This window comes from Periophthalmus magnuspinnatus, chromosome 1, assembly GCF_009829125.3.
Source record: "Periophthalmus magnuspinnatus isolate fPerMag1 chromosome 1, fPerMag1.2.pri, whole genome shotgun sequence".
NCBI classification, from domain to species: domain Eukaryota; kingdom Metazoa; phylum Chordata; class Actinopteri; order Gobiiformes; family Gobiidae; genus Periophthalmus; species Periophthalmus magnuspinnatus.
In genome coordinates, this window is record NC_047126.1 from 34,547,480 (window position 1) to 34,575,438 (window position 27,959).

Sequence of the window (27,959 nt, forward strand, 5' to 3'; positions counted from 1 at the left end):
AGTGGATTTACAACGGAGTAATTCAAGGTACTTACCGTAAGTGGATTTTAAGGGGAAAACATTTTGTCTTAGCTACAAGCTTTCACATGGAAACAGCAAAACTGTGCATTGAAAGATTAGAATAGTTTAGAATATTTATTTTATTACAGACACAGATAAAAAAAAAAAAAAAAATCCAATTCCAGGTCCAGTTTATTCAAGTTTAACTCCAAAACATGAGGCAAAATTTTAATTTTTAAACAGAATTTCAGTCAGATTTATTTTACTCATATACTAAATATGATCCAAAATTCCCTCTGTATTTTTTAGGATCTAACGTCAACAAAAAGAAATTTAAATCTGTCTCTTTTTGTGTTTGCTTTGAATGTCCCAATAATGGTCAATTTTTTTTTTATTTTCATATAAGGTGTAAAAACGTGACATGCTGAAAAACTTGTAATGCATGTCTTTTTTTCATTTATATAAGTAAACGACAGAAAAATTTCAAAATGATACATCTAAATTTAAGATTTTTTCCTATTCCCCTGCAGCGTCTCACCTTAAGCACCCTCCCTCCCCATGCCTCTCCTTCATCTTTCAGCCCCCCCCCCCCAAAACAATCAAACTTTTAAAATTCAATATTCATTTGTAAGATAAACAAACTGTATCCCACGGTTCTATCGGGTAACTCCAGTATTTTGTTTAGACAAATTTGAGCCCAAACTCAAATTTGGGCTGTCACTATAATCACAGTATCAACTCATCGTTCTATATATCAGAGCTGGAGCTACATATTTTTGGGGTCAGTATTTCTTGTGTTACTTTTTCTTTGCACTACTGGGAGATTTTTGGTTATTTTTTGGCTATAAAAGTTTGAACTAATAACTTGTCTGACTCATTACAGACAAAAATCATCACAAACAGCAGTATTAGTCATTAGTTTGTAACGATGTTGTAGATTTAGAATATTTTTTGTGGTTTAAATCTGTTCTTGGGTTTTTGTGTCAGTGGTATAAAGTGAGTTTCAATATCGTTAATCGTCTATCTTTACTTCAGCGATATATCGAACTTCAGAACGTGACAGGCCATGGGCCAAATAGAAAACACACAAGAACATGACAGAAGTTGAGCTGAACAATTGTGTTTTAATTCCTTAACTGACACAAAAAAAAAAAAAAATCTACAAAATACCAAATTATATTACATTTAAACCATGAAATGTTTTTGTCCCTGTCGAAAACATAATTTAGAAGAGTCACTCACGGCCTCATTCGCACGCACACACACACATACACATACACACACACACAGAGCAGCTCACCCCTTCTCAGAGATCTACTTGAACATCTTTGGCGGCGTTCCCGGTGCAGCTGTTCGTCCCACATTCAAACAGGGAAACGGGAGGGGGGGAAGAACGGTTTTGTTAACGGAGGTAATCGAGGGACCGAAACACACGAACGACAAACGGTTCTGAGCCAAGCCATGACCTGCACTTTTTGCATCGAGCGTTATGGTCCTGCATAGATCCTGTCTCTTTTGTCCAACACAAACTAAGGCGTCGAGTTAGATTAAGCAGTCGAAAAGCAGAAAAACCTTTACAAAAAAAAAAAAAAAATCAAAATAAAAAAAAATCAAAATAATTCAAGTAAGCTACAATCTCGAAACGTGCCCTCTCCCTTAAAGGCACACTATGGAACTTCTCTGGTAGGGTGGACGCCACTATCCTGACTCTGGAGATGTCATTATTCTTTTGTAAGAAATGTTCCACAGGATGGTTTTAAACAAACGGGCCAAATTACTGGTCAGATGGACACCACCCAGCTCATAAATAGCAAATAGTCACAGTCACACATTCACATTTACACACACATTCACTCACACTCATTCACTCACACACATTCACACGCCAGTGTGCACAGACACTGGGGGCAAGGCAGGGTTAAGGGTCTTGCCCAAGGACACAACAGCAGCATTCATCTGATTTGAATGGCCAATCTTCGTCTCAGTGGGCTCTACCTCCTGAGCCACTGACGCTCATAGTAAGAATGCACGTTTTCTTTAAAAAGCAAAATAGATAAGTTTAATTCCACACCGAGGAAGATGGACCTCCAACCTAAAAAGTTCCATAGTGTGGCTTTATTAAACACTCCTCTGACCTGAAGGAGAGCGTGGACATTTTTTTTTTAAATTCAAGTCTTAATACCACGAAAAGGTCCAGTGTGATTTTAGCACCTGCACACTGCTGAGCCAACACAAGAGGGCGCTCATCATTACAAGAACATCTGTTACAAATTAACAGTATATAGTAGTTTTCCTATGTACACGTACATATCCAAAACGCAACCCGCGCTCTCTCGTAACGTCATAACAACAACAACGTTTTGTGTTTTTTTTTGTCCCTGTGAACTTTACAAATAACTTATCCATATTAAATCAGGCTACTACATAACAGTCATTTTGTGAAGACGCGACCAACGGTAAAATGCAAACGGACATGATGGATCCCACGTCCCAAACAAAACATAAAAATAAGAATTTGTTAGCATCTGTTTCGCTTTATATATATATGTATATATACGGCAAGAGTCCTGGCCTCCTACACGAGCTTAAATAGAAATAATTATATAAGATAGTGTTAGTTCCTCGTTCTGTACCTCTCTTGCTCCATCCACAGTAGGATCGGTCTTATGTAAACATGTCGACAACGTAAAAATAAAAATAGAACATAAAACAGGTGTAATTCCATTCACTCGTGTCTTGTTTTCAAACCCGGGTCAATAGAAAATACAGTTCACTTCCTCCTTAGGTCCGTTAAGACGAGGCCCAGTAATACCACATGATTACAAATAAAGATTCCTATTGGATGGTTCTGGGGGGGTGGGGAAGTCGCCCTGCGCTCTGATTGGTCAGTGGGGCTTCCTCTTATCTCCTCCCTGACTTTGGTTCGAATCTGGTCAAAAGAAAGGTCAAAAGGTCAAAAACACTTGGGAGGCAAAATGGAAAACAGTGCAGTTTAAAAACACAGCACAGATCAGGCCTAATGTTAGGACCTCCACAGGACAGGCTGGAAAAAAAGACCTTGTTTAGTCCCGGTGTAGTCCCGGTGTAGTCCCGGTGTAGTCCCGGTGTAGTCCCGGTCTAGTCCCGGTCTAGTCCCGGTCTAGTCCCGGTCTAGTCCCGGTCTAGGGTCAAATTGATATTTGTGAGTGGTCAGTTCTGTGGTCATAATGTTTTGCCTGATCAGTGACGACTTTAAACATGTTTAACAGGCAGATACGTTATGTACAACCTGAAAGGCACACAGAGAGAGCATAAGGAGGAGGAGGAGGAGAAGAGGAGGAGAGGAGAGGAGAAGGGAGGAGGAAGAGGCAGCGGGGAGGACAGAAGGAGAACAGGAGGAGAGGGTAAGATGGAGGACAGGATAGAAGGTGTAGGTGAGGAGGAGGAAAAGGAGAGGAGGCAGAAGGAGGAGAGGGAAAGGTAGAGGACAAGAACGAGGATGACAGAAGAAGGAAGGGGAGACAAGGAAAGAAGGAGGGAGAGGAGGCAGAGGAGGAGAGGAGTGAGGAAGTTTACCTGAGAAAGCAAGCTGCAAGTGAGGAGGTAGGGCCTGCGACCCAGACTGGAGACTCTTGTACAGATCTGAGGAGAGACAGAAGCGCCAGAGAAAACAGGTGAGAACAAACGACAACAGAGGGATGTAAAAGAGAGACAGATATTCAAATCAGAGAAGAAGAGAGCGAGGGATGATAAAGCAGAGGAAGACAAAAGGGTCAGGTGACACAGAATTACAAAGTTAAGATGGAGGAACAAAGACGACGACACAAATCAGGCTGAAACCAATCCACCACAGACGGCATTTTTGTATTTTTTTGTATTTTTTATTTAACCTTTATTTAACCAGGAAAGTCCCATTGAGATTACTAACCTCGTTTTCAAGGGAGTCCTGGCCAAGACAGCAGCACAGTTACATTACATTACACACAGATATTTCAACACATCACAAAATGGATTCTTGGAAGCAATTACTAATCATAGACTTCAGTTTAAATCTATGTTGAAAGGTTTGGAAATGAACTATTGAAGTCAGTTCTTGTAATTTCAAGACACTGGTCAAAGGCCCACATTACCCACATTATACTGTATTAAAGGCCTATTAAAGGCCCACATTACCCACATTATACTGTATTAAAGGCCTATTAAAGGCCCACATTACCCACATTATACTGTATTAAAGGCCTATTAAAGGTCCACATTACCCACATTATACTGTATTAAAGGCCTATTAAAGGTCCACATTACACTGTTTTAAAAGGCCCACATTACCCATATCACACTGTTTTAAAGGCCCATTAAAGGCCCACGTTACATGGTTTTAACAGCACGCATCACACTGTTTTAAAGGGCTCACCTCACCCATATTACATTGTTCCCTCTATCTCTTTTCTTTCCTCCATCCCTCTTTCTCTTTTCTCTACATCCTTCCCTCTCTCTTCTCCCTCTATCTTTGTCTTTTCTCTTAATCTCTCTCCCTTTTCTCTCCATCCCTCTCTCATTTCTCTCCATTCCTCTCTCATTTCTCTCCATTCCTCTCTTGCTCTTTCTCTCTTCTCTCTCCATCTTTGTTTTCTCTTCTCTCCATCCCTCCCTCTTTTCTCTCCATCCCTCCCTCTTGTCTCTACATCTTTCTTCTCTCCTTTTCTCTCCATCCATCTATCTCTTCTCTCTCCATCTCTCTTTTCTCTCCACCCCTCTCCATCTCTTCCTTTTCTCTCCATTCCTCTTTTCTCTTCATCTCTTTTCTCTCATACCTCTTTTCTCTCCACCCCCCTCCCTCTCCCTTCTCACCATCCCTCTTTTCATCTCTTTCCCTTCTCTCCCTTCCTTTTCTCTCCATCCCTCTATCTCTTTTCTTTTGATCCCTCACTCTTTTCTCTCCATCCCTCTTCATCGCTTTTCTCCCCATCCCTCTCTTTTCTCTACATCCCTCTGTCTCTTTTCTCTACATCCCTCTGTCTCTTTTCTCTACATCCCTCTATCTCTTTTCTCTACATCCCTCTGTCTCTTTTCTCTACATCCCTCTATCTCTTTTCTCTACATCCCTCTCTCTTTTCTCTCCCTCCGCTCTAGATAAACATGACTGTGTTTCATGTCACATTTTCATTAAACTCACCCATCAGGTCGCTCTGTGCTAAGGGGTATCCTGAGTTGGAGCTGGGGGTGGAGCTCATCCCAGCAGCTCCTGGGGCAGAGGGGCTGAAGTTGAGCAGAGGGGGGAACTGGAATGGCAGTGAGACGGGCACGAGGCCTCCCAGCATGCCGAAGCCCAGGGGCAGATTGGACGAGCTTCCCAAAAGCGAGGAGCCGGAATTTGAAGCCTAAAGAATGAGAATGTCACTCAATAGAAATAAGAGAACAATAAAAATGAAATAAAATAATAGAACTTTACACTATTCTCTGATCTTTGTTCTCGTCACAAATAGATCTGGAGTCGTGTTTTGTTTCATTCACATGTGTTTAACACACAAACCCTGAATATTTAGGCTGAGTTCTTCTCTCAAACAGTAGACAAAGAAAATCGGATTTAACTCCGTCTTTTGCTATGGATCAGATCTGGAGGACTGAGGGTCAACACAGACATTTCTCAAACAGAAAACACTCCACCTTGTGATGTCATCATGTGGTAATACAGGAAGTGCTTCACTGTGTTTTTAAACTCCATACACCTTCACTAGAATTATTTGGATGATTTCAGTCAAGGTTAAAGGTTAAAGGAGCTGTTAACTTGAAAACTACCACTTCATGACATCACAATGTGGAGCATTTTGAGCTTTGGAGATGTAGACACCCTAATAATAAAGTCTTACCTGTGGAAGGTGTGACGTTGTTGAAGATGTAGGCAAACTCCCTGAAGACGACCAGCCATTACCTGCCTTAGAGCTCTGGTTGGTCCCGCCCACAACCCTTGACCTCTGCACCTGATTGGCCGAGGGAGAGGGGGCGGGGGGAGGGGGAGTTCGGTTGCTGGGGTTATTGTTGAGTACGCTACTACCGCCAGGAGCCTGCTTCCCGCTTGAAACTGTGAACGGGGGTCGGAAGGGTTTAGGCGAGTACTGCGGCTGGGGGCTGGGCAGGGGGTGATGGGCCATTTGTGAGGGGGAAGGTGGTGGGGTGGGCACTGCGGGCCGCGGGGTCAGCTTGATGATGGGGGACGCATTGGTGTGGGATGCCTTGGTCAGCGTTGCTTGCATCGGGGTGATGAAGTTGGGCTGAGGGGCTTTGGCGGAGGAGGTATGTGTGGTGGGGGTGGAGGGAGGGGAGGAGACCTGAGGGGAGGGGGGGCAGTAAGACTGAAGAGCGTGGGGAGTGTTGGAGCGGGGGGCGGAGGGCGAGGGGGCGGGCGTGACGCTGCCGTTCGGTGTGGTTTTGGTTGCGGGCTGATGCGATCCCATTGGACCCAGGACGCCTGCCGCGCTGGGGAAAGCCCTCTGCTGGGGGGGCAGCAGGGGAGAGGCTGTGGGAGGGGGGCGCTGCTTTGGGGGCGACTGGGAAGGGTGCGGGTGCATCTTGGCACTGCCCATGATTAAGCCCTGTCTGTGAGTGGGTGACGCCATGGCGACGTGTCTCTGATTTGGGGTCTGTCCAATGCCTTTGATGGGCCCGTACAAACCGTCACCAGTCCTCGACGAGAGAGACTGCCCCCCTGGCGTTGCCCGGGAGGAAGCGCTAGAAAAGGAGGTAGAACTAATTGGTACAGTCCCAGTTTTCACCTGGGACTGCTGCGCGGGGGGGTAGTGAGGTGTGATGGGCGGCGGGGATGAGGTGGGCATTTGCAAAGGAGGGGGCGACAGCGGACTTTCGGACGAGCACAGCCCCTTGGACGCATTGCTGAGCAGAGCCAACGCGTGAGAGATGGAGTCCAAAGAAGGAGCGGTCAGGTCTTCATCCAGAGAGTCCGACAAACAGATGGGCTCAGACGGAGACGTGGCGGGCAGCTGGCGAGGCGCGCCGGCGGAGGACGGCAGCGCGGGGGACACACCCATCGAAGCAGGCTTTGGGACCCATCCAGACTCCTGAAAACACACGCTCGTTAATGTGTGTGTGTGTGGGGGGGGGGGGGGGGGGGGCGCGGGGGGGGGGTACAGGCCAGACACTCACCCGCGCTTTGGACTTGGGCCCTGCCACCACCCTCCTCTTAAGTCTGAGTCAAAGAAAAACAGAGGTGTAACATACTTCAAATACTTCAAATACCTCAACGTCCCATATTACGCTATTCTCTGATCTCTGTTATATTGTCATTTCCTCATCACAAACAGACCCAGAGTTGTGTATTGTTTCATTCACACATGTTTAACACACAAACCCTGCATATTTAGGCTAAGTTCTTCTCTCAAACAGAAAACATGTGGCAATACAGGAAATGCTGCGCTGTGTTTTTAAACTCCATACACCTTCACTAGAATCATTTGGATCATTTCAGACCTGGAGTTACCAATCTCTACCAAACCAACGGTAAAAGGAACTGTTAACTTCAAAACTACCACTTCATAACATCACAAGGTGGAACAGAGCATTTTAAGATTTAGAGATGTTGACAAAGTGTTACTCAAACATGTGTGAATGAAACAAAACACAACTCCAGGCATGCTTTTGAGAAGGGAACAACGTTAGAACATGGATTAAAGCTCATAGGAGTGAGTCAGTTTTGCGTAATATCTGTAAAATACAAAAAATACTTCAACTACTTCAAATACTTACAAGTTTCCAGTGAGGTGACCGTGAACAGTTAGACTTTCCTTAAACAAAATCCTGACAAAAAGAAAAATAGGTTTATCTGTACATTTGTAACAGCATTACCATATTTTCTAGACTATAAGTCACACTTTTTTAATAGTTTGTCCAAGGGTAGGACTTGTACTCAGATGCGACTTATATGTGAAATTATTAAAATAATATAATTAATTAATATAATTTCACATCTTCATTATTGTCACATTGACAACTAAGCAAGGGCACTCTAGGCTTGTCTACCCCTAACACAGCCACAAGAAAGTGGTGCTTTATCTACTATCAGAGATGACGGAGTTCAGAAGCAACACCGAGGATGAAGAATTCAATAGATTTAGTGATTTGGAGTGAGATCGAGAGTAAACTTGTTAGCTTGTTTTTTATGCTTTAGTCATCTGATTAACTGTTAATATCTAACGTTAACATATGAGATACGTATTCAGTTCGTTGTCTTACATGGTTCATGTAGCTGAATAAATACAAGCGTGGACAAAATTGTTGGTACCTGGTAACAGAAATAACTTGAATCTGACAAAAGTTATAATAAATAAAAATTCTATGAAATTTAACCAATGAAAATCAGACACTGTTTTTCAACCATGCTTCAACAGAATTACTTAAAAAAATAAACTCATGAAACAAGCCTGGACAAAAATTATGGTACCCCTAGAAAAGACTGAAAATAATGTGACCAAAGGACATGTTAATCCAACGTGTGTCCACTAATTAGCATCACAGGTGTCTACAATCGCAAACAACAAAGTTAAATCTGTCAACTGGTCCTTCAGTTCTGAAGAAGTGAACTGAAGAAGAACTGAAGAAGCAGCTTGGATGAGCAGCGAAACGTCTTCACTCCTACAGGATTTGTCCAGTTGACAGATTTAACTTCGTTGTTTGCTATGGATCAGACCTGGACGACAGAGGGTCTACACAGACAGGTGTCTACAATTTTTAAATCAGTCAGTGGGCCTATATATAGAGCTACAGGTTGTCACTGTGCTGTTTGACGTGGTGTGTACCACACTCAACATGGACCAGAGGAAGCAAAGGAAAGAGTTGTCTCAGGAGATTAGAAAGAAAATTGTAGACAAGCATGTTAAAGGTAAAGGCTATAAGACCATCTCCAAGCAGTTTCATGTTCATGTGACTACAGTTGCACATATTATTCAGAAATTTAAGATTCATGGGACTGTAGCCAACCTCCCTGGACGTGGCCAGAGGAGTAAAATTGATGACAAATCAAAGAGATGAATAATATGCATGGTAACAAAAGAGCCAAAAAAACTTCTAAACAGATTAAAGATAAACTTCAAGCTCAAGGAACATCAGTGTCAGATCACACCGTCCGTCGTTGTTTGAGCCCAAGTGAATTTAATGGGAGACGACCAAGGAGGACTCCATTGTTGAAAACAAATCATAAAAAAAGCCAGATTGGAATTTGCCAAACTACATGTTGACAAGCCACAAAGCTTCTGGGAGAATGTCCTATGGACAGATGAGACAAAAATGGAACTTTTTGCCAAGGCACATCAGCTCTATGTTCACAAACAGAAAAATGAAGCATATCAAGAAAAGAACACTGTCCCTACTGTGAAACATGGAGGAGGCTCTGTTATGTTCTGGGGCTGCTTTGCTGCATCTGGCACAGGGTGTCTTGACTCTGTGCAGGGTACAATGAAATCTAAAGACTATCAAGGGATTCTAGAGAGAAATGTGCTCGCCAATGTCAGAAAACTTGGTCTCAGTTACAGGTCATGGGTCTTGCAACAGGACCATGACCCAAAACACACTGCTAAAAACACCCAAAAATGGCTAAGAGGAAAACTTTGGAAAGTGGCCTTCTATGAGCCCTGACCTAAATCCTATTGAGCATCTTTGGAAGGAGCTGAAACACGGCGTCTGGAAAAGGCTCCAGTTGTCTCAAACCTGAGACAACTGGAGCAGTTTGCTCATGAGGAGTGGGACAAAATACCTGCCGAGAGGTGCAGAAGTCCCGTTGACAGTTACAGGAATAGTTTGATTGGTTAAGGGTACCATCATTTTTGTCCAGGCCTATTTCAGGAGTTTATTTTTTTTTATAATTGTTGAAGCATGGTTGAAAAGCAATGTCTGGCTTTCATTGGCTACATTTCATAGAACTTTTATTTATTATAACTTTTGTCAGATTCAAGTCATTTCTGTGACCATTGTGAGTTTTTCTTTCATTAAATGAAGGGTACCAACAATTTTGTCCACGTGTAACGGTAGATTATACATATTGCAGTTCACTTGTTTGGCCACTAGATGGTGCTGGTGTGTTTGTAATACCTGTAAGAAATGTACTTGACTCGATTTTTTTTTACACATTTCATATTTAATTTCCTCTTATTTATTTCCCCTTCATTTATAAGACCATAAAGGTGATTATTTTTCATTTGGAACAATACTGTAAATGTTTAGTTTATCAGTCTAGTTTAAGTCTCTCATGTCTCTTGTGTTTGTGGACAAGCCGGCATATGTTACGTTAGAGCGTATCATATGCCGGTTAATATCTGAACGTTAGCACACCAGACAGTTCAGTTTGTTGTCTATGTGTTACGTTAGCGTGCTGTACAGCTATTCAGCCTGTTATTCTCTATTTTACTGTTATTATTATAACTTGCCTTTAAAAGAAAAATGTCTGTTCTTGGTCTCAGATTTTGTAAAAAGATTTTGCCCAAAAAATGCAACTTATAGTCCAGTGTGACGTATAGTCCGGAAAAGATAGTATATCACACACAGCACAGACACATTACATCGCACAGACCTGGCCTGCATCCAGCCCTTGGGCCACAGTGGTTTGACCTCATTCTCAAAAAAGGCCTTGAGGTAGTCCTCTACAGACAGAGAGCACTGGTTCTCCATCTCGTAGCAGCTCAGCTTCACTCGCACCAAACTGCACAGCAGGGCCCTGCAGACCACAGTCAACACAACAGTTTTAATTTGAAGTAAATCTGAGGAGTAAAACTTCTATTTTTACACCAGATGCCCTACAATTACCTGAGCTTATCATCCCAGATGAACTTCTTCCTTGGACCCATCACCCGTTTCCCTGGTTTTTCCTCATCCTCGTCGTCTGAGCCGTTCTTCTCTCCTTCCTCTGACTGATGCCTGCAGCACACACAGTGCACTCATTACAGAGACCACTAGAGGGCAAAGTCCTGACTGGCACTGATGAGTTGTTGTTTCTAAACACGTTCACATACTTTGCAGCTTTAGCCATGCAGTCCATGTTGTATCGAGCGATCTGCTCTGGCATCACACTGCAGACGGCAAGCTTGAGTTTGAGCAGAGGCGTCCGCATACGGTCATCCTGTGTCACATTCACAGAGATAAACAGAGGAGCAGAGGGACTGAACACTGGGCTCAGAGTGTGGGGGAGTCACATTCACAGAATTAAACAGAGGAGTAGAGGGACTGAACACTGGGCTCAGAGTGTGGGGGCGTTTGTTGATGCCTTTTGTCAACAGTGCTCCGCTAATGGGCCATGACAGAACACATTTTGGAGCTGGATTTCAGAGCAGTCTTGGGTACTCTACACGCCCACACAGAGCTGACAGAGCTGCACATGTGGAGGCAAAGATAGCTGGGGATTAAAAACCTAATATGATTGAAATAGTGCTGAGAAATCAAGGCATTTGGATTGTAAATTGGCCACGTGTGAAGAAGACAGTCAGAAACTCAACTGTGAAAACATTTTGATGATTCTTCATGTCAGAGATAACCTCAAAACTTTAATAATTTGCAGCATTGCGAGGTCTAAGCAGACAGTAGGGAATAGAAAAAAACAACAGTAACACAGTTTGATCTTGAAGTTTGATCTTGAAGTTTGATCTTGAAGTTTGATCTTGAAGTTTGATCTTGAAGTTTGATCTTGAAGTTTGATCTTGAAGTTTGATCTTGAAGTTTGATCTTGAAGTTTGATCTTGAAGTTTGATCTTGAAGTTTGATCTTGAAGTTTGATCTTGCGTAATCTCACTCGTTCGAGTAATATCTGAGTAACATCCGTGTAACGCCCAGGTAACGCCCGGGTAACGTCCGGGTGTTATCCAGAGTTTTGAGTGGAAATGTCTTCACTCTTTAGAGATTACCTTGTGTGAAGCAAACATCTTGTACAGTTCTGATTGGTGTCACTCACCTGGATGTTGAGGCTGAGTTTCTTGAGGCGTTTGAGGAGTGCTTCCTTGTTGCAGGGCACAAATGCCTCCAGGTGAGAGTAGATGTCGGCGCGCAGCTCGTGAGGCTGCTCCTGGACCTGCAGCTCGATACTAGAACAGAAGAAGAAAGTCACAAATAAGTACAGCCCAGGAGACACTGCAGCTAAACGTCACCCTACACAAGTGTAAAAATAGCACGATCTGGATGCATATTTTTTAAGAATACATTAAAGTGGATGGGGACGGCCACACTGATTCAGAAAATGGAATTCAACCTATTTTTGAAACGTATCCCCATCAAAACACAGAGAGGCCTCTGTTGTAGTTTTTGTGCATTTACCATCAGCAAAGTGTGTTATGGGCCTGTTCTGTGTCATATGAAGAAGCCCAGGTTCAGAAAGTTCATTTGAGCATTCAAATTTACTTTGTACAGTCAGGCAGCAGCAAACGCCAGGATTTCCAGAGGGTAAATACAAGTCCATTCAGCTGGTTATTCTCACTGTAGGCCTGACAGACGAGGCTAAATGCTCCACTTAGTCTGATCTAGCTGCACCAAAACTGAGACGGGAAAAAGGTGTTAGCTGTTTTACTTTACACACTCCAAGAAAAAAGAAAACTGGAGACGTTAGTGACACAATTTAATAATCTGGTAACAAACTTGTATACACACAGCTGCTCCTGTTTTTAATATTTTCTATGGACTTATATACTAGGGATGGGACAATAAACAATATCGTTTATCGTGATAAAAAAGGGCTGACAATAATCATTATAATCGTGATAATCGCTATTATATCTCCAGAAAAACGACTTATCAACAGTGGAGTCAATGGGAGGGACAAAGGGGTCTGTAATCGGGGCCCCAGGGTCTTTGGGGCCTAGATTTGGACCCTCTTCCTATTAATTTGTATGACAGGGGGCCATGTGAGGCTTATTGCCCCGATCCCCAAATTAACAGCCCTGCTTATCCATAATATTCTCTGTTAAAGTTATAATTATTCATACCCAGAACAACTTTAATTGCGATTAACGATTATATCACAATAATTTTTATTTTGGCCATGATAATCGTTGCAGGAAATTTCAATAGCGTCCCATGCCTATTATATATACACACCTGCTCCTGTTTGTAATGTTTTATATGTACTTGTAACTATTTTAAACAGGGCCCAAGTGCTCTCATTGGGTTCCACTGTATAAATAAATAGAAAGAAAGATCGTTCCATTGACAAACAGAGCTGGTGCTGCAGATGTCCAACTGATGTGCCCACCCTCGTGTGGGCTCACAGGCGTGGTTTTGTGAGGTTACACATGTAAATGCTGATAAGTGCAGTGTGTTTATGACTTAAGACACACGGCAACTAGACTCTGACACACACGGAGAGGAAGGCAGCGCAGTAGCACTATCAAATATGAATGAGAGAGAGTGAACTGGTGTTTTATGAGGACATCCAAACAACAGAAAGGCAGCGCTGGGATCGAGCTATGGAAATGAGACAGAAATTACTTTGGATTTTGTTGCGATTTCAAAAGAACTCACTCCAGCAGAATGTTATTCATGTCCAGGGTGAAAAACTTCTTCCTGCCCTCCTGATCAAACTGCCGCGAGGCCTGTGGGAGAAAAGCATGAGTCAGCACACCTGCACCTCTTAAGAGCCACTATAGATACTGTGCAGCTGACGTCATCGACATTCCCCGGGGGTGTGATGCTAACCGTAGGCATTGCTCTGTCTGAGGGGTTTTTGTTAGACTTTAATCTGTGTCTAATCTATCTCTTATCTGTTTAACACAATCTCACCAAAAAGAGCTGACTTAGTTGGAAATACAAAAGCCCAGCTGATTTGTGCTGTTAAAAAAGTCCCTCTCAAATAAGATTACAGTCACAAGCTGGTTAGCGTTAGCCAACAGTTTTTCAATTAGTCACTCACCTTTTTGTGTAAAATCAACCTCCTAAACAGGACCATCCTGAAAACATGCTGTTTAAATCACCTTTGTATTTTTTTGTTCTTGAGTTTTCAGACGATTAAAATAGTTGTTTTTTTTGTCCTTACTTACGTACTTACGTGTGTCGTCATGGTAACTGTTAAAGATTCCACACCCCCAGTATGATGTCACCACAAAGCATCATCCTGGACCACTGTCTGACCCTCAAGAGGCAGAATCAAACTGATCAAATAGAAAGTGATCATGGGAGCGCTTTTGGCTCCATCAACCCAATTCACTTTACATTGAAAAACTGTGTCCCTTCTCTCTGTAACTGCTGCTGTCAGACTCGTCATTTTGGTCTTAAAATGTTTGTATTAATCAGCTCTACATGATCCTGGGGTTTTTACTTAACTATTGACAAATCAGGCACCTTCTTTCCCCGAGGTTGCTCCCGCTAGCGTTAGCAAAAGGTTTGATTGACAGCGTTACCTTCAACAGCCTCGCTCCGGATTGGTTGTTCGATTGCCATTTCGGAATTCTAAATATGGAACTCAGCTCCAAATTGTCCTTATAACTGCTAGCCTCGATGAGCTTCATTTGACTGGAGCTGCAGGCTGTGGGTGACGTCACACTCACTTAGTCCACTTCTTTATACAATCTATGGTACAAAGCCGCCAAGCCCAAGTTTTTCACTCCTGGGTTTGTATAGAAAAATATTTCATACGATCGTGTCATGTTCAAATGTTGTACAGATGCCGTTTAGACAGGGCTTGTTGAGTGAAATGCTAAAGTTTTTTTTAAAAGTTGCCCTTTTATCGGGTTAAAGAATAAACACTCACTGTTTTCTGATTCGTCCACTTCACAAACACACTTCACTGTCCCAGCGCTCACCGCTAGACATCTGCCAATATGTTTTTTTTCATGGAAAATATGATTATTTAGCAGCCAGAGGAACCGATTCTACCGATATTTTTTGACCAATTAAGATCATTTTCTCCAAATTGTTACTTAAATGTGCTACAAACTCACCCACAGCCTTTATATACCACAAAACCTTTAAGATGGCAGTGTAATCATGTGCTGTGGAGTTATTTCTTCCCACTCAGGTGTTTCAATAAAGCTTTGAAAAAAAAACAAAAAACTGAAATAAAAAGAAAAAAAAAACTGGAATCTCATTAATAATGATTTTTTTCTCTTTCTTCTCTTCTAAATTTGCCGCCCTTTCCCTATTATTTCTTTTATTTTCTTTTTCTGTTTTATTGCTTACGCACGCACGCGCACACATGCACACACACACACACAGTTCAGTTACTTGAGAAGTAACTGAATACATGTACTGAAAATACATATTCTGAATACGCATTTTGAGTACGGTAATAAGACTAACTACTCTGGTTACCCTTGAAACAAACAAAGCTGTTTATAATCATAACACTTGTAACACATGTCTTCACACTATAATTACTATAATTTAAATTCAACTTGATGCAAAAGTTTAAATACATTTTCAAAATATTATTCCCATCACTGTTTATGTGTGCCTTTTACGCAGCAGGTCTGCTAGCTGCCACGTTCCAAGACTCGTCATTTTGAGCTTAAAATATTCGTAGTAACCCACTCTACATGTTTTTATTTCACTATTGTGCCTGTAGATCAAGATATGAACATTAATAACACACAAATCAGCTGAATTCTGTCCCTGAGGTCACTCCCGCTAGCTTTAGCAACAAGTTTGGTTGACGGTGTTGCTAAGTAGGAAGAGGCTTTACCTTCAACAGCTTCGCTCCGGATTGGTTCTTTGGTTGCTATGATACTTGCGGTTGTAACTCCAAATATAGAACTCAGCTCCAAAGACTTAAGGCTGATATCTGATGCACTAAAAAGTACAAATATCTGTACTCACCGCCCGCAAGTCCTCAATGCGTTTAATGAGAGGCGCTGGAAGTCCATTAGGCAACGGTGGCGGGGAGAACAGGCTTCGCCCCGAACCCCCTCCCTTATGGGAAGACGAGCCCACTCCCAGAATGCCATTTTCTCGGGCCTGGTCAGAGTCCAACAAACTAAAGTCCAGGTCTCCCAGTAGATCCTGAAGCTCCTTCTCATTGGCAGAACCGAGGAGGGACATCACGGCAGAGTCCGCAGTGAGGTCGGCCAGTAGCAGGTCGTTGGCCGTGCTGCCCGCGGCGTTTGAGGAGTTAGCGGTGGTGAGCATGTGGTTAGAGTTTGTGGAGTGAGGCTTGTGGGTCAAACCTGAGGCTAACCCCGTGTTAGCGGCCCTTTTACGCAGGTCGTCTTTCTCACGAGAAAATCGGCGGAGCATTGCAGCCAGGTACAAGGAGTCCTTCATCAGCTTCTTCCTCTTCTTCTTCTCTGGCCTGAGAGTGGTCAAACTGTAACGACAATGCCTTCTTCACTTATGGAATACTTTAAGATAATATTGAAACTACTTTACACCACTGACACAAACCAGGAGAATCTCAGTGAACAGGTTTTAATTTGACAGTCTCAAAAAAAAAAGCCTGTGCTGCAAACATGACAGAATGAACCCATAATCAGACACATAAGTGATTTATCCTCCCGTCTCCAGCTGAAATTTTACATTACATAAAAATGGCTAAAATCTCCCCACTATTTCAAAGAAAAAAACACAATAAATACTGATGTACTGTTCAATATAGTAATTATCACAATATGAAGTTATCCAAGAGATTCTAGTGAAGATGTATGGAGTTTAAAAACACAGTGGAACACTTCCTGTACTGCCACATGATGACATCATACGGTGGAACAGAGTGTTTTCTGTTTGAGAGGCGAACTCGGCATAAATATGCAGTGTTTGTCTGTTTAGCATGTGTGAATAAAACAAAACACAACTCCAGATCTGCTTGTGATGAGGAAGCAACATTAGAACAGAGATCAGAGGATAGTGTAATATGGCCCTTTAAAACAGTTTAATATGAGCCTTTAAAATAAATAAATGCTACTTTCAGTCTCTGGTGATACCAGTGGATCGATGTGTCCCTAATCATTATCATATAAAAAGGTAAAAGCGAGGATCTACCAGCGAACCTTCAGAAGAAAAAAAACAAGAGTGTACGGGGTGTTACGTAATGATGATTGTAGAGTCTATTTTTGTACTTTGTGAGCAGGGCTGTGGTATCAGAGCCCTGGAGCTTCCGGGACAATAAGACACAATAAGAATGAGTCGGAGCATCACTGTCTCATGGTGAAGGTATGAGAAAGAGCAGAGGAATGAGAGAGGCAAGGGACAGCCACAAACACCAGGCTGTATGGTAGGCACGGGACCATATGGGAATCTGGTGTCACAATCGTCATTATATCAAGATAATGATTAAAGTTACTGACAGCTTAAAAATGTTCAGACAGGAAGTGATCATGGGACACTTCCGGCTCCATCAACTCTAGCTCCAATTCATTTCACACTGAAAAACTGTGTCCCCTCTTTTTGTAACTACTGCTGTCAGACTCCTCATTTTGGTCTTAAATGTTCGTATTACCCCGCTCTACATGATCCTGGGGTTTTTATTTCACTATTGTGTTTGTAAGTCAAGATATGAACATTAATAACAGACAAATCAGGGGCCTTGTTTGCCCAAGGTCACTCCTGCTAGCATTAGCAACAGGTTTGATTGACAGCGTTACTAAGGGCCCATTCCCTGCTAAACCAGCAATGTGGGCGGGAAGGGGCCTTACCTATGACTGCCTCGCTCTGGATTGGCTCTTTGGTTGCCATGATACTCATGGTTGGAATTCCAAATATGGAACTCAGCTCCAACTTGGCCACTATAACTGCTAGTCTCGATGAGCTTCATGTGACTGGAGCCAAATGCTGTGGGTGACGTCACACTCACTTAGTCCACTTCTTTACACAGTCTATGGTCTTATGTCAACGTGTCTACGTTAGTCCCAAGCGTCATGTCTCATCTGGTTTCTTACCCCTGTTTAGGTACTTTGTTTTTCTTTGTGCTGTTTTCCTCTGGATTGGTCACCTCTTTCTTTCTCCTCCTCCTCACCACCTGTGCCTTATCACTGGGCATCTGAAACAAAAACAGAATGGACTAATCAGTGTGGATAAATTGTTGGCGCCTCAGGGTGGGGGGGTGTGGTATTGCACTCTTCACTGTGTGCAGAGGAACTGTGTCTTGTCTCATTACATTGCGTCGCATTTGGGTCCTGATGTTAAATCAGCCCTATTGTTCTTGTGCGTGCTCTAACTTAATAAAAGTCTCAAGACCACTGACTTCCGTGTTCGAAAACTGCAGTGTCCAATGGGAACTGACGATGCCGTATATGTTATAACAAAGCGCCGCATGCTGTCGGCGACCCCTATGGATAACTGCACATCACACTAGAGCAGCACTTTTTTTTCCATTTGTGCCAAATTGACTACGAGTATCACCGATTAAGAAAATAAAACTGGAGAAGGAAGTGAGTATGTCACAGTGGGTGTGCACGTCACAGTGGGCATGCACATCACAGTGGGGGTGTACAGGTGGAGGTTAAACGGGAGTAGATTGACAAAAATGGCATCTTGTAAATAAGAGATTGAAGATTACTCAAACATGAATCACACCAAATACAACTTCAGAGGCTCAGTGAGAAGAAACAACTAGAACATGGTTTAAGATCTGAACAGAACAGCTTGAAGAAGAGGTCTGATTTAAGGAACTTAGTATCTCTCCAGTTTCAGCCACTGTATGTTTGGTGTATGTGTTGATACTCAGAAATGCATCACAAGACCATGATATAAACATAATGAGTGAAAGGACAACGGATGTAAACTAGCTATTGTGCTAATTCTGGCATATTTACATTGATGCTGTTTGTTGGCATTAATATGCACTGTCCTAATTAAAATAAATAAATAAATAAATAAAAATAAATAAAATCATGTTGGCTTACTTTTTGTATTGACCTTATTCCACCCGCCCCCTTTTTCCTAAAAGCTCCAAACTGTGCTGTCTCAGTGGTGGCACTTCACAATCTGATATAAAATAGGCTAATTTGTGCGAACTGTTTATCTCCAATAGGCTTTGAACGGCTCTGTAGTCCCTATAGAACTGATTCACTTTCAAGATCGGCAGCCACATGCAAAATAATACAACCCGAATGACAATGGCGGCGCCCACAGCAACTTTCAGAACAAGGTGAATACAAGTCTCCTGTTGAAGACATAACTTACATAAATCCAAATGGCTTCCTGCACAGTCTTAGCAGAGCCATAGCCACAGTGTGTGGCAAACAACAATAGATTTTGTTCTCAGTTATTATAATCCTGTTGATACTCCTGTTGATGCGGCTGATATCATCACACCCACAGGGAATGTTGATGACAACTGGAGGCTCTGCTCTGTCTGAAGGTCTGTTACTCAAATTAGACTTTAATCTGAGCTTTGTTTTAACACAATCTGACCACAAAGAGCTGATTTGTGCCGTTAAACAAAATCAAACTCCTAAACAGGATCATGAACGATCGGACTGATCAGACTTTTGAAAACGCACTGTTTAAATCCATTTTGTATTTTTTCTTGAATTTTCAGACAATTTGCAAAGTATTTCCTAATGTGTGCACTATGTCTCCACAGCAACTACAGAACATTCCATCATACACATAGAGGAAGAACACCCCCAGCGTGATGCCACTGCAAAGTATCACTCCTCCTCACCTTGTCCTCGTCTCCCTCAGAGTCAGAGGCCGCTCTGAACTGCAGTGTGCCAGTGTTGATGTAAAACCCACCCAGCTTCGTGGTCAGAGAGGCGGGCACGAGCTCGTCATACTGCGGAAAGAAGCAATGGAAGAGTCAGGACAAATGTTTGATTGACGCGATGCCCATTTTCAGTGTTATCACTTAAATAAATAACTTAATACATTTCAAAATAAATTTTTTATCTCCAAAATTAAACAGAACCATGCACAAATGTCTAATCTATCAATTACACATTTTAAGAATGAGGCCGTGTTTCATTTCTTCCTCTAAAATATCCTGTGGCACGACTGGAACACTGTTACCTAAAACATTCTATAGTGAGTGTCTTGCATCAGAGTCAGTTCATAAAGGTGCCCTAAAGAGAAGCTTGTTTATACAGTGTTCCCTTGCTATAATTGTGGTTCACTTTTCGCGGTCTTGCAGATTTTTTTTTGTGCAATTTTGCATGCTTTTTTTTTTTTTGTATTTCAGTGTATGATTGGCTAATGGACGTGCCATGTCTCCTGTACAGTACGGAATGCGTTCAGCCAAATTTACATAAATGTTCGATGCTAGCAGTGTGACTCTAGGGCGTCAAAAATGCAATGGATGCCTTTGCATTTGAGGACAAACGCCTCCGATGCGCGTCATGGACGCTCTGAACGCACATCATCTTGACGCATGTCCAGAGCTCAGTTGCGGTGTGCAAGTGCCTTTGGATGTTTTGTTTTTTCCTTTGTCTTTGTGAATGCTACAGACCAGGTTGAGAGAGTGGCTTTAGTGCATTTATTACATAAAACCCATCAACGGAGGTGATCAGCTCTGCAGAGGAGCTTCTGGGTCCGTCACTAGCCTTTATGCAGCTGGTGCACCCAGCATAATTAAGTGGCCGCAAGTTTGTGGCTGATGTCTTTCTACTTGTTCTGGACAATGACGTTGCTTTGTCACTGGAGCGTAGTCTGATTGGTTGACGCTGCACGTCAAACGGTAAAAAGTACAGCTTTTTCATCTTTTGGACGCGTCAACAGAGCTTCTGATGCCTGAATGCTTAAGACACGCCACGTCAACGCCAGATTCGCGCCACTCTGACCCTTGAAGACACACCGCAGAAAGATAAGGCGGCCAAGACGAGCATCCACAAGAGACTTTACATGTGAACTCGACATAAAGAAGGAGGAAAATAACATAAGGGTGACAGCAGCAATAAGTTTTAACAAGGATACATAAAGGATTGTAACCATGGTGCGGATGGATCAGTAACTGCAGGAAAAAGAACATTACGAGGCACTACAGCGGAGCGGCGCCAGGACAGAGCAGCACTAGGGCGAAGAGGCGCGGTCGGAGGAACTGTGAAATACATGCGAGTCATTATTAATCATTTCTTATGTGTCTAACCTCGTAGGTTTATCATTAAAATTAAATTTGTTACAGTATTTCTAAAAGATGTCATTTTTATTTACAGTACTGTATAGTATTTGATTTCGTTCTATAATGCTGTGCTCAGTTTTTAAAATCTACAAAGGTTTGAACTTTGTGCTTAAACAAGAGAGAAATGTGAGAAAATACAATTACAGCCTTAAAATATATATAATAATTGTAAGAAAACATTCTACTTCGCAGATTTCGTTTATCACAGGTAATTTTTGGAACGTGATAAACGAGGAAACACTGTATTAATAAAACTACACCTTTATTTCTACTTTAAATCAATAAAAGATATAAACAGCTTCACGCTGTAATCCAGAGTCCTGTGTGTGATATGAAAAATCACATATTTAAAAAAGACAGATATACAAAAACCACAAAGAGGTCAACTGACATGTATGCACCAGGGGGCGCTCTGGGGTTACTATAATGTTTGTAAAATTTAACTTTTCTGAAAAACTGTGAGCATGTGTCAGTGTCATGTCCTGCAGTGTGACAGCTGTATGTCCTGAAAAATCCCATTCTCATTATTAAAATGATATTCTTTATAATGGGGCAGTTACATAATGATTAAAACTAGCAATTGAGACATATCAAGTAATTTATTTGAATTTTTAACATGGCAAATGTGTAGTGAGTATCCAGTAAAGGGCAGGAGAGGTCACACACAGGGCAGGTTCAAACATCTCAATTTAAAGAGTTATGCAAATTATGATGTAATGCTTGTGGTGAGGCTTCATTACAATAGTTGTAGCACTTGTAGCATTTGTTTTTGAAAATTATTTTTGTATTTTGCTACAAAGGCGAATCACATTACAGGACAGAAAAAAGAACACACCTCCAACCGTCAAGGACCCATCAAAAACATCTTAATAAACTAAACAAGTTCGTTGACTTCGGCGCAGAAAACTGCGGTCCCCAATGGGAGCTGACGATGCCGTAAACACCATCACAACAAAGCGCCGCATGCTGTCAGCGCCTCTTATGGATAGCTGCACATCACACTAGCGAGCACTGCATTTTTTTCCATTTGTACCAAAATGACTACACAACGCTGCCGAATCCTACGAGTATCACCAATTAAGAAAATAAAACTGGAGAAGGAAGTGTGTATGTCGCAGCGGCCGCGTACGTCGCAGCGGCCGCGTACGTCGCCCCCGCGTACGTCGCAGCGGCCGCGTACGTCGCAGCGGCCGCGTACGTCGCAGCGGCCGCGTACGTCGCAGCGGCCGCGTACGTCGCAGCGGCCGCGTACGTCGCAGCGGCCGCGTACGTCGCACGATCTGAAGAGTTCAGTTTGCAGGATAGGTCTGATTTATTGAAAAACTATGTACTGACAGCTTCAGAGTTGTCGATGAACGGGTCGGTCTCATCGTAGCCAAATCCAATATCAACCAAATCCTGCATCCTGTCCTTCCTCTTCTTTTTCCCCACATTTCCCTGAAACAAGAACAGCACAAGTATCAGAACTGCCCTTTAGAGTCTTCAATAACAATCTGACTTCTTAAAAAGATGCACTGTGTAACTTTTCTGATGGAGGGTCTGCCGTGTGTTTGTCCCCATGGAGATGTTACCATTTTGTGTGGAATGTCTTGATGTGGCATTAAATGTATCTATCTTGCATTTGCTCAATAACATGACCTAAAAATTTTGGGCTCGTCTACACACAGATCTGACATCTAATTTGGTCCTGTAGTGTCACCTGCTGTCTCTGTCGTGACAAATAAGTGTAAGGCCATACTGTGGAACATCCCAGGCAATATCTCCAAGAAGGGAGCAGATGACAGACACTCCATCAGAAACGTTACACAGTGCATCTTTAAGCATCAACCACAGACTGTGTAAAGAAGTGGACTAAGTGAGTCTGACATCACCCACAACGTCCAGCTCCAGTCACACAAAGCTCATCGAGGCTAGCAATTATAGCGGCCATTCTGGAGCGGAGTTCCATGTTTGGAATTCTGACCGTGAGTATCATAGCAACCAATCTGGAGCGAGGCTGTTGAAGGTATCGTTCCTTCCTGCCCACACTGCTGGTTCAGCAGGGGACAGGCACTTAGCAACACTGTTAATTAAACCAGTTGCTAATGCTAACGGGAGCAACCTCAGGAAACGAAGAAGATTAGTCTGTTATTAATGTTCATATCTTGATTAACAGACACAATAGTGAAATAAAAACCCCAGGATCATGTAGAGTGGGTTAATACGAACATTTTAAGACCAAAATGACGAATCTGACAGCAGCAGTTACAGAGAGAGGGGTGATAGAGCCACAAGCACACCCATGATCACTTCCTATTTGGAACGCGGCGGCTAGGAAGTTAGCTACATCCATTTATATATACAGTCTGTGGCATCAAATAGCAGATCCTTAGACATACTTTTTGTCCTTGTGGATGCAGGGTTTAGAGCAGAAGTGGACATGTATTTATAGTGTTTCCGTGGGCTTTTCTTATCCGACTGTTTACAGATAGATGACACTGAAGATAAAGCAACATTTTGGTACAACCCCTCATGTGTTTGTACAGGGAGAGCCCAATGAGAGACGAGACTGTTTCATGAGAGCCCTGTTCAAATACCGAACAATACAAACAAAAACAAATTAAATACCTGCACAGGTCCATATAAAACATTCAAAATGGGATCTCCACTTTATTAAAGTGCTCATTATATACTATTTTTTGATCTGTTCTAATGTTGTTTCCTCATCACAAACAGACCCGGTGTTGTGTTCTGTTTCAGTTACACATGTTTAACACACAAACCCTGCATATTTAATTCTCTCAAACTGAAAACACTCTGTTCCACCTTGTGATGTCATTAAGTGGCAATACAAGAAGTGTTCCAATGTGTTTTTACAGTCCATACACCTTCACTAGAGTCATTTGGATCATTTCAGCTATTGGAATCGCCAATTTCTACTGAACCAACGGTAAAAGATAGATGTCAATCTGAAACTACCACTTTAAGACATCACACAGTGAAACAGAGCATTTTGAGCTTTGGAGATAACAGACTAATAGTAAAGGGTTAAACATGTGTGAATGAAACAAAACACAACTCCAGGTCTGTTTTTGAGGAGGGAACATAGAACATGGCTTAAAGCTCCATTTTGTCAAGTCCATTTTGTGTAATATAGGACCTTTATAGTGCATTAGTGGCACGACTCTATTCAGTTTTGCATGTCCTTAAGATGTATTCCATTTTTGGGAAGCAAAATAACCAAAAGCTTTTTTTCCCCCATTTCAGTTCTAGTGCAGCCAGTTTTTAGACAGAGACAATCATGAGATCTTATGTTAAAAGTTCTCATATCAAAGTTCAACAAACAGTAAAATTGTGCGTTTGGCCATAAATACGTGGAATAGTTTTAGTTTTCATAACAATAATCCATGAGACTTGAGCGGAAATAAACAGAACTTACATATTTATTTTCAAACTTTTTAGCGAGCGCCTCAACCTGAAGTCGCTCCCGTTCATCATCATTGAAGGGGTCACTGGGCTCTGGAGCTGAGGTCTGGCTGGAAGATTTACTCTGCAATAGAAAAAAATATATAAATCAAAGAAAAGAAAATACTGTATCTTCAAGACAAATTTTAACTTGAATAACTGCAGTTTGAATAAGCATCCTAAAGGGACACGTTCAGACACAAAACCAAGAAGAGGGATGATGGGAATTATATCAATATAATCTCAAAATTACAGCTGGCATATTTGTAATGGGTGATAAACAAAAACAGCTCTGCAAAATACAATCTAATTCAAAATTTCACATTTATTTTCCCCACACGATTACTCTAGAGTACACCCAAGATGGACAGTCAAATAAGGCTTGCGTCTTTGGTCGGTTAGCTACGACTAGTGATGTGACAAAGCATGAGAAATGCCAACAAAGATGATAGTCATTACATCACCAGAATGTGCAGAAACAATTTATTGAGCCCTGATGCTCCTCCTAAACGGGAAATAGTCACATCTTTATATAGCACCATATTTCCACCTTCAGGGCACTCAAAGAACTTTACATCAAGGAACCACTCACACATTCACACACACATTCACATACACAGACAATGGGGGGAGGTGGATCAAGTGACTTGCCCAACGACACAATAGAATTCATCTGAGGGGCCTGGAATCAAACCGCAAACCTGTTTGAGCTACAGTCACCCAATCAAATCACTGTTGTTTTCACTGATAACAAAGTACAATTATATAAAAGGCATTTAAATATGAAACTTCATTCATAATATAAAAATTATACCTATTCACATTCATAACATTTTAAACTGTCAGCAATTAGTGTGACCTAATTGTTAATTGCAGTTATTTTGGCCATCAGATGCTAGATTTTGATATTGACCCATGCTTAGCTATAGCATCTGCCTACATCCTGGTACTTCCTCTGGGCAAACAAGCGAAAGAGCATAGGTAAATGCAGAGGTTTACATGTGCAAATCAAACAGAGTAAACATATGCACAAGGGCAAGACGGCAGTGGTGGAACGTAACCTAGTAAAAGTAGTAAAGTACTGCGTTTACATATACATTTTAGGCATCTGTACTTTACTTAAGCATATTTTACAGTGGATACTTTTTACTTTTACTTCACTACATTTGAGAACAGTATCTGCACTTTCTACTCCACTATATTTTTGAACAGGACTGAAAAGTAAAGTATATTTTTATTATTGTGTTAGACCGGCTGAAAAGGCTGAGGGTTTATTTTTAACACATTCATAATCTGAGCAAACAAAAATATACAAATAAAAACGGCTTTGACAAATCAATCGGTTCAGTTGTTTGTGTTGAACAAAATTCAGCTAAAATCTTTATCAAAACCACTACATTTGAAGCTTTATAAAACTTAAAGAGTAAAAAGTAAAACGTATTTATTGCATGTTTTAAGTACATTTTTAAACTGGTACTTTCATAATTTTCCTGTACATTTTTTCCATGTCATACTTTTACTTGAGTATTTTTTTTGCTCAGGTATCTGTACTTTCACTTATATTACAAAACTGAGTACTTCTTCCACCACTGCAAGTAAGTCCGTCAAGAGCTATTTGAACTATGATATATTGCTGAAGAAAATACTATACTAGCTGCTAAATGATAATACTGAAACTAATTTATGCCACTGCCATAATGATCCCAAACTACTCTAAATGCACAATATTGTAAGAAAAAGTAAATAAACAGCAGTATGAAACACTTCCAATAGTTTTTAGTAGTTGGTTTTTAATCTATAAGCCATATAAAGTAAAAAAAAAAAAAAAAAAAAAAAAATCTTAAGTATACAGGATAAATATTGACCACCAAAATGTATTTTTGCATCTGTTATGTATTAAAGTTGATAGTGATTATCAGGACAGACCTAGTGACAAGTCCCAAGTATTACACAGAAGGGAATGTGGTGGAATTTTAGAAATAGTTTTATCTATTCATAGGTTTCAGATGGTTTTAGTTTAGTTTGTTTAGTTTTACTTGAGTTTAGTTAGCTGTTTCAAGGTGCCATTTTGAGGTTATTTGAGCTTTTACAGGAAATCATAAAAGACTAAAACTATTTAATCCTACTGACTACTACAAATTATGCTCTCATGACGTTTTCAGCATCTCTCCGTTTCCATGACAACACTTTTTTTTTTATTATTTCCCAATTAAATGAATAATCCCCTTGGTCCATTGTGGTCATGTCTGTCTCCAGCGTTTTGAGTGAGATTGGGGAAACTTGCATCACTTTTATATAATTGTGGATCAGTTTGGAAGTTAAAAAAAAAAATTAACAGAACTATTAATTGACAAAAGTGTTTTTCTTATTGTAGAGTTTACGGGTCAAGTGACGCAGAGTGAGTTTGTGCAGCTCATAAAGCCGAGTGTGAACGCGCTGGTCCACTTAAGGACAAGGTGCACTTCCCCTGGAGCCATGACCAGTCCATGATCCAAATACTTCCCCGCTCACTGTGCAAATACACCGCGGACAAACTTTTACCTGAGTGTTCTGGATGAGTTCTCCGTAGTTAAACTCAGCCGAGGAGCGGTCGTCTGGCTCGGATAGAGGCAGGTCCAGCCGTACCGTCGCCCTTTTCTCGGCTCCAGCCTTGTCCCTGTCGCCGGGTTTACCTTTTGCCCCAGCCGCTGCCACCGCGCCGACCTCCGAGGATCTACTCGAGTTGAAGCCCGCTCCGTTCTCCTCCAGCCGGCGTTTCCTGGACTCTGCGGCCGGTCCGGGGGCGAAGGCCGAGAGGGTGACAAACTGCACTTTCCTCGGTTCGGCCATTTGGATGCGCTGCCTGCCGCCTGCACCTCGCTCAGGACAGATAGCGACAGCGAGGAGAAGAGCTACTACTTCGCGAAACTACACCAAATTGGTGGGTTAAAGAGGGTTTCGCGGGGCTGCCGCGGCTCCTCAGAGCTCAAACGGAGATGCGGGCATCCTCCCAAACGCACGAATCGCTTTCCAGGGGACACCACGGTCGGGCAAAAGTAGTTTTTTCGGTAACTGCTTGCATCCTCAATTTGCTATGGGACCGAGACATTCACAGGAGCCATCTTGGGTTTCCAGAGTAAATAAAATATCAGTAGAGAGGGGTCAGTGCGCGTGCGCTTACGTACGGACCGGAAGCATCATGTCACAGGGGGCTCGTCTCGACCAATCGGCGTCTGCCCCGATCCTAAGCCCGCCCCTGTCACAACAGGCGATAATAACAAGACTATCACTAGTATAATGACCTTTATAAAGTGGCAGTGCGCCGCACAAGGACAGCCTGGTGAATAAGGACGCATTCAAACATGCTCTAAGGCAGGCGCTCAGAGAAAACAACAAACGGACGCCTTTCTATCAGCCTATTCAATAAAACGCTGATCAGAGCGAGTTTCACAAAGCCAACTCAAACATCACATCCTAAACGGATGAAAGATGACTGATGACTGGCCCCAAACGCTCTAATGAAGCTGATTCA

General features: G+C 42.0%; 1 protein-coding gene across 2 annotated transcripts; it reads right to left on the reverse strand.

Moving 5' to 3' along the window:
* Nucleotides 1–1,139: 1,139 nt before the first annotated feature.
* Nucleotides 1,140–27,580, reverse strand: ubn2a (ubinuclein 2a). 2 transcript variants are annotated; one of them, XM_033989294.2, is made up of 17 exons: nt 26,990–27,580; nt 24,423–24,533; nt 22,340–22,441; nt 19,556–19,666; nt 17,826–17,926; nt 15,772–16,258; nt 13,483–13,553; nt 11,924–12,053; nt 10,992–11,098; nt 10,786–10,896; nt 10,553–10,696; nt 7,738–7,788; nt 7,138–7,180; nt 5,847–7,052; nt 5,153–5,357; nt 3,556–3,621; nt 1,140–2,929 (listed from the first exon to the last, which is right to left on the reverse strand). In XM_033989294.2, the coding sequence occupies exons 1-17, from the start codon at nt 27,275–27,277 to the stop codon at nt 2,886–2,888; spliced, it is 3,378 nt and encodes a 1,125-aa protein (XP_033845185.1). In that variant the 5' UTR covers nt 27,278–27,580; the 3' UTR covers nt 1,140–2,885. The 2 variants fall into 2 exon arrangements, with proteins under 2 accessions (XP_033845185.1, XP_055080461.1); XM_055224486.1 differs by lacking the exon at nt 3,556–3,621 and having other exon boundaries at nt 1,146–2,929; nt 26,990–27,564.
* Nucleotides 27,581–27,959: the final 379 nt, after the last annotated feature.